The sequence below is a fragment of the Zonotrichia leucophrys genome, chromosome 29 (genome assembly GCF_028769735.1).
Source record: "Zonotrichia leucophrys gambelii isolate GWCS_2022_RI chromosome 29, RI_Zleu_2.0, whole genome shotgun sequence".
NCBI classification, from domain to species: Eukaryota; Metazoa; Chordata; class Aves; order Passeriformes; family Passerellidae; genus Zonotrichia; species Zonotrichia leucophrys.
In genome coordinates this window covers 2129204-2141787 of record NC_088198.1, presented here as the reverse complement: position 1 = coordinate 2141787, position 12584 = coordinate 2129204, and the positions used below count along the sequence as shown (strand labels likewise).

Here is a 12584-nt window from a genome sequence, read left to right as displayed (position 1 = left end):
ATTTTTGTGGGATCTCCACAAATTTTAGGGGATTTTCCAGATCTCCACAGATTTTGGGGAATTTTCCAGATCCCCACAGATTTTAGGGGATTTTCCAGATCTCCACAGATTTTAGGGGATTTTCTTGGGATCTCCACAGATTTTAGGGGATTTTCCAGATCCCCACAGATTTTAGGGGATTTTCTCTGGGATCCACAGATTTTAGGGGATTTTCCAGATCTCCACAGATTTTAGGGGATTTTCCAGATCCCCACAGATTTTAGGGGATTTTCCAGATCTCCACAGATTTTAGGGGATTTTCTTGGGATCTCCACAGATTTTAGGGGATTTTCCAGATCCCCACAGATTTTAGGGGATTTTCTTGGGATCTCCACAGATTTTAGGGGATTTTCTTGGGATCCCCACAGATTTTAGGGGATTTTCTTGGGATCCCCACAGATTTTAGGGGATTTTCTTGGGATCTCCACAGATTTTAGGGGATTTTCTCTGGGATCCACAGATTTTAGGGGATTTTCCAGATCCCCACAGATTTTAGGGGATTTTTCCAGATCCCCACAGATTTTAGGGGATTTTTGTGGGATCCCCACAGATTTTAGGGGATTTTCCAGATCTCCACAGATTTTAGGGGATTTTCTTGGGATCCCCACAGATTTTAGGGGATTTTTCCAGATCTCCACAGATTTTAGGGGATTTTTGTGGGATCCCCACAGATTTTAGGGGATTTTCTCTGGGATCCACAGATGGTTTTGGGGTGATTTTGGGGTTCTGGCCCTCACCTGACAGGATGAGCAGCTCGAGGATTGCAACGTCTCCGATGTAGGCAGCAGCGTGGAGAGGGGTCCGGCGTTCCTGGTCCTGCAGGGGGGACAGCTGTGAACTGGGAGGGACTGGGAGGGACTGGGATGGGACTGGGAGGGACTGGGGGGGACTGGGAGGGACTGGGAGAGACTGGGATGGACTGGGATGGACTGGGATGGGACTGGGATGGGACTGGGAGGGACTGGGAGGAACTGGGAGAGATTGGGAGGGACTGGGAGGGACTGGGATGGGGCTGGGGATTGGGATGGGATTTATGGGATGGGGATGGGAAGGACTGGGAGGGACTGAGATGGATTGGGATGGACTGGGATGGGACTGGGATGAGGCTGGGAGAGGGTGGGAGAGACTGGGATGGGACTGGGAGGGACTAGGATGGGGCTGGAGATTGGGATGGGATTTATGGGATGGGACTGGGAGGGACTGGGAGAGACTGGGATGGGACTGGGATGGATTGGGATGGGATTTATGGGATGGGGATAGGGATAGGAGAGACTGGGATGGGACTGGGAGGGACTGGGATGGACTGGGAGGGACTGTGATGGACTGGGATGGGATTGGACTGGGAGGGACTGGGAGGGACTGGGATGGGGTTGGGAAATGTGGGAGAGATTTGGATGGGACTGGGGATTGGCATGGGATTTATGGGATGGGGATGGGAGGGACTGGGAGAGACTGGGATGGGATTGGGAGGGACTGGGAGAGACGGATGGGATTGGGATGTGGTTGGGAGGGACTGGGAAAGGATGGGAGATACTGGGATGAGGATGGGGATGGGATGGAATTTATGGGACTTATGGGATTTTGGAATGGGATGGGACAGAACAGGATGGGATTGATGGGATGTGGATGGGGATGGAGATGGGATGGGATTTATAGGATTTATGGGATGGGATGGGATTTGTGGGATTTATGGGATGTGGATGGGATGGGATGGGATGGGACTGGGAGGGACTGGGATGGGACTGGGAGGGACGGGATGGAACTGGGAGAGACTGGGAGGGACTGGGATGTGGCTGGGAGGGATTGGGAGAGACTGGGAGGGACTGGGATGGGGATGGGATGGGACTGGGATGGACTGGGATGGGACTGGGATGGGATTGGGAGGGACTGGGATGGGGTTGGGAAATGTGGGAGAGATTTGGATGGGACTGGGATGGGACTGGGGATTGGCATGGGATTTATGGGATGAGGATGGGAGGGACTGGGAGGAATTGGGAGAGATTGGGAGGGACTGGGATGGGACTGGGATGGGATTGGGATGTGGTTGGGAGGGACTGGGATGAAGATGGGGATGGGATGGAATTTATGGGACTTATGGGATTTTGGAATGGGATGGGATGGGACAGAACGGGATGGGATTTATGGGATGGGGATGGAGATGGGATGGGATGGGATGGGATGGGATGGGATGGGATGGGATGGGATGGGATGGGATGGGATGGGATGGGACAGAACAGGATGGAATTTATGGGATAGGATGGGATTTATGGGAGGGATGGGACTGATGGGATTGATGGGATTTGTGGGATCTGTGGGATTGATGGGATGGGGATGGCAGGGATCTGGGAGCCCTGGGTGCGGTTTGGCAGCAGCAGCAGCAGCAGCAGCAGCAGCAGCAGCAGCCGGCCCTCACTCACCAGCACATTGATGTTCTCCTTCTGATTGAGCAGCGACCGAACCTCCTCCACATCCCGGTTAAAGATGGCTTGGACCAGAGGGGGCTGCGGGGACACAGAGGGGACAGTGACACTGCTGGAATGGGGAGGGGGACACAGAGGGGACAGTGACACTGCTGGAATGAGGAGGGGACAGTGACACAGCTGGAATAGGGAGGGGACAGTGATGGGGGACATAAGGACAGGGGACAGTGACACAGCTGGAACAGGGTGGGGGACACAGAGGGGACAGTGACACAGCTGGAATGGGACAGTGACACAGCTGGAACGGAATGGGGGGACAGTGACACAGCTGGAATGGGACAGTGACACAGCTGGAATGGGACATTGACACAGCTGGAACGGAATGGGGGGACAGTGACACAGCTGGAATGGGGGACAGTGATGGGGACACAATGAGGGGTGACAGGGACACAGCTGGAATAGGGGGTGACAGTGACACAAGTAGAGGTGACAGTGACACAGCTGGAACGAGGGGGGACAGCGATGGGGACACAGGGAGAGGTGACAGAGAGAGGGGACACAGCTGGAACAGGGGGTGACAGTCATGGGGACACAATGAGGGGTGACAGTGACAGAGCTGGAATGAAGGGTGACACTGATGGGGACACAGCTGGAACGGGGGGGTGACACTGATGGGGACACAGCTGGAACAGGCGGTGACAGTGATGGGGACACAGCTGGAACGGGGGGGTGACACTGATGGGGACACAGCTGGAACGGGGGGGTGACAGTGATGGGGACACAGCTGGAACGGGGTTCAGCCATTCCTGGGGTTCTCCTGTTCCCGATCCAGGGGTCCCAACCTCAGGGTTCTCCCATTCCCAGAGTTCTGCCATTCCAGGACTGGGGGATCCCATTCCTGGAGTTCTCCCAATTTCAGGGTTCTGCCATTCCCCGGATTCTCCTGTTCCCGAGCCAGGTGTCCCAACCCCAGGGATGTTGTGTTCCTGATTCTGGTGTCCCATTCCTGGGATTCTCCTGTTGCAGGACCGGGGGATCCCATTCCCAGGATTCTCCCATTCCCAGGGTTCTCCCATTCCCAGGGTTCTCCCATTCCCAGGGCTCTCCTGCTCCTGACCCGGGTGTCTCAGTCTTGGGGATCTCCTGTTCCTGATCCTGGTGTCCCATTCCCGTTCCAGGCCCGGGGTTCTGCCATTCCCGGGGCTCTCCCGTTCCCAACCCAGGTGTCCCATTCCCGGGCTTCTCCCGTTCCCGAGCCGGGATCTGCCGTTCCCGGTTCTGAGGATCCCACTCCCGAGGCTCTCCCGGGACAGGATCCCCCTTTGATGCTTCACATCCCCGGGCCAGAGAACCCCGCGGCTCTCCCGTTCCCGGCCCGGGGGTTCCATTCCCGGGGCTCTCCCGTTCCCGGCCCGGGGGTCCCATTCCCGGGCTCTCCCGTTCCCCGTTCTGAGGCTGCCATCCCCGGCGCTCTCCCCTTCCCGTTCCCGGTTCTGAGGGTCCCATTCCCGGGATCCTGCCATCCCCGGGGCTCTCCCGTTCCCCGTTCTGAGGCTCTCATCCCCGGGGCTCTCCCGTTCCCCGTTCTGAGGCTCTCATCCCCGGCGCTCTCCCGTTCCATCCCCGGCGCTCTCCCGTTGCCGCTCCCGGCCCGGCCCGCGCTGGGCCCGGCGGGCACGGCCAGAGCGGCTCCAAACGGTGACCCCGGCCCGTCCCGGAGCTGCAGCAGGACCGGGAGCAGCGGGAAGAGCTCGGCAGAGCGGGGCCCGCGGCCTGGGGCGGCGGCGGGCCGGGCCCGGTGGCGGAGCCGCGCTAGGCCGCACATCCCCGGGCTGCCGTAGCGGCGCGGCCCGGCCGAGGCGCGGCGGCGACGGGGCCGGGCGGAATCAACCGGGGGAAGGAAGGAAGGAAGGACGGGGGAACGGCGGCCGTACCTGGTCCGTGATGCTGAGAACCCCCATGTCGGGGCCGCCCTCAGCGCCCAGCTCCCGGCATCGGGTCCGGCCGCGGTGGCTCCGCTCGGGCGGCTGCGGGGCGGGGATGGAGCGCCGGGGATGCGCCGCCCACCGGGCCCGAACGGCGGCGGCGGGGGCGGCCCCGGGGCAGCGGCAGCGCCCGGGGGGACACGGCGGGAGCGGGACGGGGGGCAGCGGGGAGCGGCTGCCCCGGTAATCCCGGGGGTCGCTGCTCTGGGGTGTGCCCGGTGGGAATCCATGAGGGATGTCGGTAATCCCGGTAAACCCGGGGGTCCCGGGGATTGCTGCTCTAACCCTCTCAGGGATGTGCCCGGTGGGAATCCATGAGGGATGTCGGTAACACCGGAGGTCCCGGGGGTCCCGGAGGTTGATGCTCTGGAATGTCCCCGGTGGGAATCACACCCATGAAGGGCTCCCGGTAATCCTGGGGATCCCGGGGGTCTCTGCTCTGGGATGTTCCCGGTGGGAATCGCATCCATGAGCAGCTGTCGGTAATCCCGGGGATCGCGGACAGCGGCTCCCCCAGCCTGAAGAATGGTGGGGTGGTGGGAGAGGGTCCTGGGGGTCCCATGTGCCACCTCCATCCCCTCTGAGGGGTCTGTCCTGTGGGAATCCCATCCCAGGCGGTCCTGGGGGTCCCAGGGAGTCCCTGAGCAGCAGCTCCTCCATCCCAAAGGGCTCTGGAATGGTGGCAGAGGGTCCTGGGGGTCCCATGTGCCACCTCTGTCCCTCTCTGGAGTGAACTGGGATGTGCTGGGAGGAACTGGGCTGAACTGGGCCATACTGGGATGAGCTGGACTGGGCTGTGCTGGGTGGGACTGGTTGGCAGTGGCTAATGCTGAGCTGGTCTGGGCTGAACTGGGAGACACTGGGAGGCCCAGGGCTGTGCTGGGCTGTACTGGGAAGTACTGGGAGACACTGGGCTGAACTGGGCCTGTACTGGGATGTAGTGGGCTACGCTGGGAGGCACTAGGATGTGTTGGGCTGTACTGGGCGGCACTGGGCCGCACAGCTCCCGCAGGTTCCGTGTTCCCCGGTCCCTCTGCCCGGTTCGGAGCGGAGCCGTTACCGGGACACAGCACCAGGGGCGCCCCCTGGGGCAGAGCCCACCCCCGGCAGCCCCGGGCTGGGTAGTCCCGGTTGGTCCCGGTTGGATCCCGGTCCCGCTGCAGCCACAGCCCCGCCCCGCACTACATTCCCCATCATGCCTCGCGCACCCCCGACTACAACTCCCATCATTCCTCGCTCGGGAGGCGTCGCCTCGCCCCGCCCCTTGACGTACCCGCCGCTATGGCGACGCGGTGACGTCACGGGGTGAGAGGTCAGGGCGGCGGCGGCGCCGCGTCCCGGCCCGGTCCCGGTTCCGGCCCGGCCGCGGTCCCGGCCCGGTGATGGCGGCCCGGCGGCTCCGCGGGGCCCTCCAGCTCGGGGCGCGGCAGCGCCTGCGGGCCGCGGCGGCCCCGCCCGGCAGGTGAGCGGCGGCGGCGGCGGCGACCCGGAGGTCACACCGGCCCCGGGGGCACCGGGGCGGGCCCGGGGCGGCGATGGTGCTGCGGGTGTTTCTCCGGGCCTGGCAGCGCTCCCGGTCCCCTCGGGACGCGGTGATCCGGGGGCACCTTGGCGGAACCGGGGGTCCCGGTGGGACCGGCCCGGGAGTCCCGGTGGATCCCGGTGGGGCCCGGTCCCGGTTCCACCGGAAGGGAGGAACCGGGACAGGGCTGGGAGGGGCTGACCTTGGAGCGAACCCGGTGTGGGGACACCGGGAGCGGGCCGGTACGGGGGGTCACGGCGGAACCGAGCCCCGGTGTCACCGGGAGAGGCGGCACCGGCTGCGTCCCCGCGGCCGTGACCTCTGCTCGGGGACAGTGACACGGGGACGCGGTGGTTCCGGTGGGGAGGGCGGGATCAGCCCCGGGAGCGGCACCGGGAGGGCACCGGGATCAGCCCCGGGAGCGGCACCGGGAGGGCACCGGGATCAGCCCCGGGAGCGGCACCGGGATCAGCTGTGCCCGGCTCGGGTTTCCCGGCCTTCCTCCTCCTCCTCCTCCTCCCCCCGGCAGCTGCAGCGCTGGGATCGCCCCGGGACCGGCACCGGGGAGGATTCCCGGCACGGGAAGGGCGGGAGGGACCGGGATGGGACAGGGAGAGGTCAGGGAGGGACCTGGATTGGTCTGGAAGGGACCCGGGGTTGTCTGGAAGGGGCCTGGGATGGTCTGGAAGGAGCTTTGGGTGGTCAGAAGAGGTTTGGGATGGTCTGGAGGGGATCTGGAAGTTCAGGAAGGAACCTGGGCACATCTGGAGAGAGCCTGAGCTGATCTGGAAGGGTTTAGGATGGTCTGAAGGGGTTTGGGATGGTCAGGAAGGGACCCAAGGCTGTCTGGAAAAGGCTTGGGATGGTCTGGAAGGAGCTTGGGGGGGGTCTGAAGTGGTTTGGGATGGTCTGGAAGGGACCTGGATTGGTCAGGAAGGGGTTTGGGATAGTCTGGAAGGGGTCTGGGGTGGTCAGGAAGGAGCTTTGGGTGGTCAGAATAGGTTTGGGATGGTCTAAAAGGGGTCTGGGATGGTCTGGAAGGGATCTGGGCACATCTGGAGAGAGCCTGAGCTGGTCTGGAAGGGGTTTGGGATGGTCTGGAAGGGGTTTGGGATGGTCTGAAGGGATCTGGGATGGTCTGGAAGGAGCTTGGGGTGGTCTGAAAGAGTTTGGGAAGGTCTGGAAGGGACCTGGGATGGTGGGAAGGGGTTTGGGCAAGTCTGGAAAGAGCCTGAGGTGGTCAGGAAGGGGTTTAGGATGGTCTGGGAGGGATTTGGGAAACTCTGGGAGGGATTTGGGATGCCCTGAAAGGGATTTGGAAAGCCCTGGAGGGACCTGGGAAGCCCTGGAAGGATTTGGGAAACCCTAGAAAGGATTTGGAAAGCCCTGGAGGGATTTGGGAAGCCCTGTAAGGGACCTGAGAAGCCCTGGAGGGATTTGGGAAGTTCTGGAGGCATTTGGGAAAGCCTGGAAGGGATTTGGGAAGCTCTGGAAGGGACCTGGGAAGTTCTGAAGCGTTTCGGGAAGTTCGGGAAGAAATTTGGGAAGCTCTGGAGGAAACCTGTGAGGCTCTGAAGAGATTTGGGAAACCCTGGGAGAGCCTAGGAAGGATTTGGGAATCTCTGGGAGGGACCTGGGAATCTCTGGGAGGGATTTGGGAATCTCTGGGAGGGATTTGGGAATCTCTGGAAGGATTTGAGAGCTCAGGAAGGGCCCCAAGGTGCTCCTGGGGCAGCCGCACGTCCCGGTGCTGCCGGTGCCACCCAATGCCCCCCGTTGTCCCCAGGCACGCGTTCCCGTGCGGGCTCCGCCCGTCCCGCCCGGCCCGGCCCGTCCTGGCCTGGGAGCCCCGAGCTCAGCCCAGCCGGGGCTTCCTGAGCCTCAGCAACAAACGCAAGGAGTACTCGGAGAGACGGATCATCGGGTGGGTGTGGATCATGGGGTGGGTGTGGATCATCGGGTGGGTGTGGATCATCGGGTGGGTGACACCATCGGGTGGGTGCGGATCATCGGGTGGGTGACACCATCGGGTGGGTGTGGATCATCGGGTGGGTGACACCATCGGGTGGGTGACACCGGGGCGCTGGGAGGGGGATGGGCCAAACACAGCCCTGGGACTGAACCCAGCTCCAAACCCAGCCCTGGGACTGGGACTGAGCCCAGCCCTGAGCACAACCCTGAGCACGGCCCTGGGACTGAGACTGAGCCCAACCCCAGCTCCAAACCCGGCCCTGAGCCTGACCTGACCCCAGCATGGCCCTGGGGCTGAGACTGAGCCCAGCTCCAAACCCAGCCTTGAGACTGAGACTGTGACTGAGCCTGAGCCCAGCTCAGCCCTGACCTCAGCTCCAAACCCAGCCCTGACCCCAGCCCTAAGCCTGAGCCCAACGCCAGCTCCAAACCCAGCCCTGAGCCTGAGCCTAGTTCCAAACCCAATCCCGACTCCAGCCCCAACCCCAATCCCAGTCATGGCTTCAGCCCCAACCCCAACTCTGACCCCAACCCCAACCCCAGCCCCAGCCCTGACCCCAACCCCAGCTCAGACCCAGCCCAACCCCAATCCCAGCCCTGACCCCAGACCCCAATCCTGGCTTCAGCCCCAAACCCCAACTCTGACCCCAATCCCAGCCCAGTCCCAACCCCAGCCCTGATCAGGCCTCAGCCCCAATCCCAGTCCCAACTCAGCCCTGACCCCAACCCCAATTCCACCCCAATTCCAACCCCAGTTCCAGCCCCAGTCCCAACTCCAGTTTTGACCTCAACCCCAACTCCAATCCCAACTCCAACTCCAGCCCCAGCCCCAACTGCAGCCCCAGCCCCAATCCCATCCCTAATCCTGACCCCAACCCCCATCCCAGCCCAACCCCAGCCCCATTTCCGCCCCAGGTACTCCATGCAGGAGATGTACGACGTGGTGGCCAACGTGGAGGACTACAAGAACTTCGTGCCCTGGTGCAAGAAATCCGTGGTGGTGTCGCGGCGCCAGGGCCACCTCAAGGCGCAGCTGGAGGTGGGGTTCCCGCCCGTGCTGGAGCGCTACACCTCCATCGTCACCCTGGTGCGGCCCCACCTGGTCAAGGTGAGCTCAGCACGGGCTGGAGAAGCTTCTGGAGAAACCCTGAGGGAGCTGGGAAGGGGCTCAGCCTGCAGGGAAGGAGGATCAGGGGGGAATTTTCACCCTTAATGGGAGAGCAGGGTTGGGATCTGCTCCCAGGAACAGCAGGAGGAGAAGGAGCAGTCCCAGGTTCAGGATGGACATGAAAAAAGGAATTTCCTCATGGAAAAATGTGGTCAAGCTTTGGAACTGCCTGGAGGGAAAGAGGTGCAGGAGGGGAATTTTCACCCCACGAGTCCTTATTGGGAGAGTGAGGTTGGGATCTGCTCCCAGAACAGCAGGAGGGAAAGGAACAGCTCTGAATTCCTCCAGGGCAGGTTCAGGATGGACATCAGGAGGAATAAAAGGTGGTCAGGCTTTGGAACTGCCTGGAACAGGAGACTCAGGGAGGAATTTTCACCCCAGGGTCAGGATCTGCTCCCAGGGGAGAGGTTCAGGTTGGACACCAAGGAAATTTCCTCTTGGCAAAGGTGGTGGAACTGCCTGGAACAGGAGGTTCAGGGAGGAATTTTCACCCCACAACCCCAGGGTCAGGATCTGCTCCCAGGGAATACCAGGAGGGGAAGGAACAGCCCCAAATTCCTCCAGGAGAGGTTCAGGAGGAATAAAAGATGGTCAGGCTCTGGAACTGGAGGCTCAGGGGGGAACTTCCATCCCAAAACTCCAATTCCTCCAGGAGAGGATCAGGATGGACATCAGGAGGAATAAAAGGTGGTCAGGCTTTGGAACTGCCTGGAACAGGAGGTTCAGGGGGGAATTTTCACCCCACAACTCCCTGATGGGACAACAGGGTCAGGATCTGCTCCCAGGGAACACCAAGAGAAGGAGAACCAGCCTCGGGTTGTTCCAGGGCAGTTCAATTTGGAATTTCCCCACGGAAGGAGCTCTCAGGCTTTGGAAGTGCCCGGGGAAGTTCAGAGGCACCGGGGGAATCTCAGACCAGGCTGGATCCAGGAGGGTTTTCCCATCCTCGGGGATGATCCCGGTGCCCCCCTGAGCTTCCATTTCCCCTCCCCAGGCCAGGCTGGACCTGGGAGGGTTTTCCCATCCTCGGGGATGGTCCTGGTGGTCCTCGGGGGCTCCCGGTGCCCCCCTGAGCTCCCGTTTCCCATTCCCTAGGCTGGGCTGGATCCAGGAGGGTTTTCCATTCTCGGGATGCTCCCGGTGGCTCCCGGTGCCCCCCCTGATCCCCCATCTCTCCCTCCCCAGGCTGGGCTGATCCCGGTGCCCCCCTGAGCTCCCGGTGCCCCCTCCCCAGGCTGGGCTGATCCCGGTGCCCCCCTGAGCTCCCGGTGCCCCCTCCCCAGGCTGGGCTGATCTCGGTGGTCCCAGGTGGCTCCCGGTGCCCCCCTGATCCCCGTCTCTCCCTCCCCAGGCTGGGATGTTCCCGGTGCCCCCCTGAGCTCCCGTTTCCCATTCCCCAGGCCAGGCTGGACCTGGGAGTGTTTTCCCATCCTCGGGGATGATCCCGGTGCCCCCCTGAGCTTCCATTTCCCCCTCCCCAGGCCGGGCTGATCCCGGTGCTCCCCTGAGCTCCCGTTTCCCCCTCCCCAGGCCAGGCTGAATCTGGGAGTGTTTCCCATCCTCGGGGATGATCCCGGTGCCCTCCTGAGCTTCTCTTTCCCATTCCCCAGGCTGGGCTGGATCCAGGAGAGTTTTCCACCCTCAAGGATGCTCCCAGTGCCCCCTCCCCAAGCCGGGCTGATCCCGGTGCCCCCCTGAGCTCCCATCTCTCCCTCCCCAGGCCGGGCTGATCCCGGTGGTCCCCGGTGCCCCCCTAAGCTCCCAGTGCCCCCTCCCCAGGCTGGGCTGATCTCGGTGGTCCCAGGTGGCTCCCGGTGCCCCCCTGATCCCCCGTCTCTCCCTCCCCAGGCCGGGATGATCCCAGTGCTCCCTGAGCCTCTGTTTCCCATTCCCCAGGCTGGGCTGGATCCAGGAGAGTTTTCCACCCTCAGGGATGCTCCCAGTGGCTCCCGGTGCCCCCCTGAGCTCCCAGTGCCCCCTCCCCAGGCTGGGCTGATCTCGGTGGTCCCCGGTGCTCCCTGAGCTCCCATTTCCCCCTCCCCAGGCCGGGCTGGATCCAGGAGGGTTTTCCATCCTCGGGGATGATCCCGGTGCTCCCTGAGCTTCCGTTTCCCCTTCCCCAGGCCGGGCTGGATCCAGGAGGGTTTTCCCATCCTTGGGGATGTTCCCGGTGGCTCCCGGTGCCCCCTCCCCAGGCCGGGCTGATCCCGGTGCTCCCTGGTGCTCCCTGAGCTCCCAGTGCCCCCTCTCCAGGCCGGGCTGGATCCAGGAGGGTTTCCCATCCTCGGGGATGCTCCCGGTGGCTCCCGGTGCCCCCCTAAGCTCCCAGTGCCCCCTCCCCAAGCCGGGCTGATTCTGGTGGTCCCCGGTGCCCCCCTGAGCTCCCGGTGCCCCCCTGAGCTCCCAGTGCCCCCTCTCCAGGCTGGGCTGATCTCGGTGGTCCCAGGTGGCTCCCGGTGCCCCCCTGATCCCCGGTGTCTCCCTCCCAGGCCGGGCTGATCCCGGTGCCCCCTGATCCCCGGTGCCCTCCTGAGCTCCCGGTGCCCCCTCCCCAGGCCAGGCTGATCCCGGTGGTCCCAGGTGGCTCCTGGTGCCCCCTGATCCCCGTCTCTCCCTCCCAGGCCGGGCTGATCCCGGTGCCCCCTGATCCCCGTCTCTCCCTCCCAGGCCGTCTGCACCGACGGGCGCCTCTTCAACCACCTGGAGACCAACTGGCGCTTCAGCCCCGGCATCCCCGGCTACCCCCGCACCAGCACCGTGGATTTCTCGGTACGAGCCCGGCCCGGCTCTGCCCCCCCCCGGGGGAAGGCGGAGCTCACCCACCCTCACCTCTTCCTCCTCCTCCTCCTCCTCCTCCTCAGATCTCCTTCGAGTTCCGCTCCCTGCTGCACTCCCAGCTGGCCACCGTGTTCTTCGACGAGGTGGTCAAGCAGATGGTGGCCGCCTTCGAGCGCCGAGCGGCCAAAACCTTCGGGCCCGAGACGCGAATCCCGCGGGAGCTGATGTTCCACGAGGTGCACCAGACGTGAGGGGCGGAGCGGGGCCCGCCCCGAGCCCAAACCCCCCCAAAAATATTTATTCAACCAAGTGCGTTTCTCTCTCTCCTCCGCTGCTGTTGCCTCAACGCCCCCCCCGGGGCTGCTGTGAGCCCCCTGCCCTCAATCCCAGCAGCTGATTTTGCAGCTGGTTTGGGGTTTTAAGGTTTGGTTTCGTTGTTGGTTTTTTTGTTTTTTTTTTGTTTTTAACCCTTTTTTGGTTCTTTTTAAGCTCCTCAGCCAGGCTGGAGGGCCCTGATAGGGGCAGCTCTGGTAGGAATGGGGAGGGGGTGGGAAAGCTGCTGTGAGCCCCCTCCCCTCAATCCCAGGAGCTGATTTTAGGTTTTAAGTTTTGGTTTCGTTTTTTTTTTCTTTATTTTTAACCCTTTTTTTTTGTTGTTTTTAAGCTCCTCAGCCAGGCTGGAGGGCCTCAATGGGGGCAGC

At 62.8% G+C, this 12584-nt stretch overlaps 2 protein-coding genes across 2 annotated transcripts in view; one reads left to right on the top strand and one right to left on the bottom strand.

The window, feature by feature from the left end:
* The window catches only part of ANKRD52 (ankyrin repeat domain 52), a 72766-nt gene extending 68261 nt beyond the window's left edge, over window positions 1-4505 (bottom strand). Inside the window, exons 1-3 of the mRNA XM_064734912.1 lie at window positions 4394-4505; window positions 2457-2540; window positions 777-855 (exon numbers count right to left, since the gene is read on the bottom strand). Of these exons, the coding sequence (XP_064590982.1) occupies window positions 777-855; window positions 2457-2540; window positions 4394-4420 (190 nt within the window). The 5' untranslated portion in view covers window positions 4421-4505. The remainder of the gene's footprint in view (window positions 1-776; window positions 856-2456; window positions 2541-4393) is intronic.
* A 1243-nt stretch (window positions 4506-5748) lies between these two features.
* On the top strand, window positions 5749-12412 carry LOC135459157 (coenzyme Q-binding protein COQ10 homolog A, mitochondrial-like). Its single transcript, XM_064734863.1, has 5 exons — window positions 5749-5906; window positions 7753-7890; window positions 8853-9045; window positions 11773-11874; window positions 11967-12412. Exons 1-5 carry the CDS (start codon window positions 5827-5829, stop codon window positions 12132-12134), a joined length of 681 nt encoding a protein of 226 aa, XP_064590933.1. The 5' UTR covers window positions 5749-5826; the 3' UTR covers window positions 12135-12412.
* The last annotated feature ends 172 nt before the right edge of the window (window positions 12413-12584 follow it).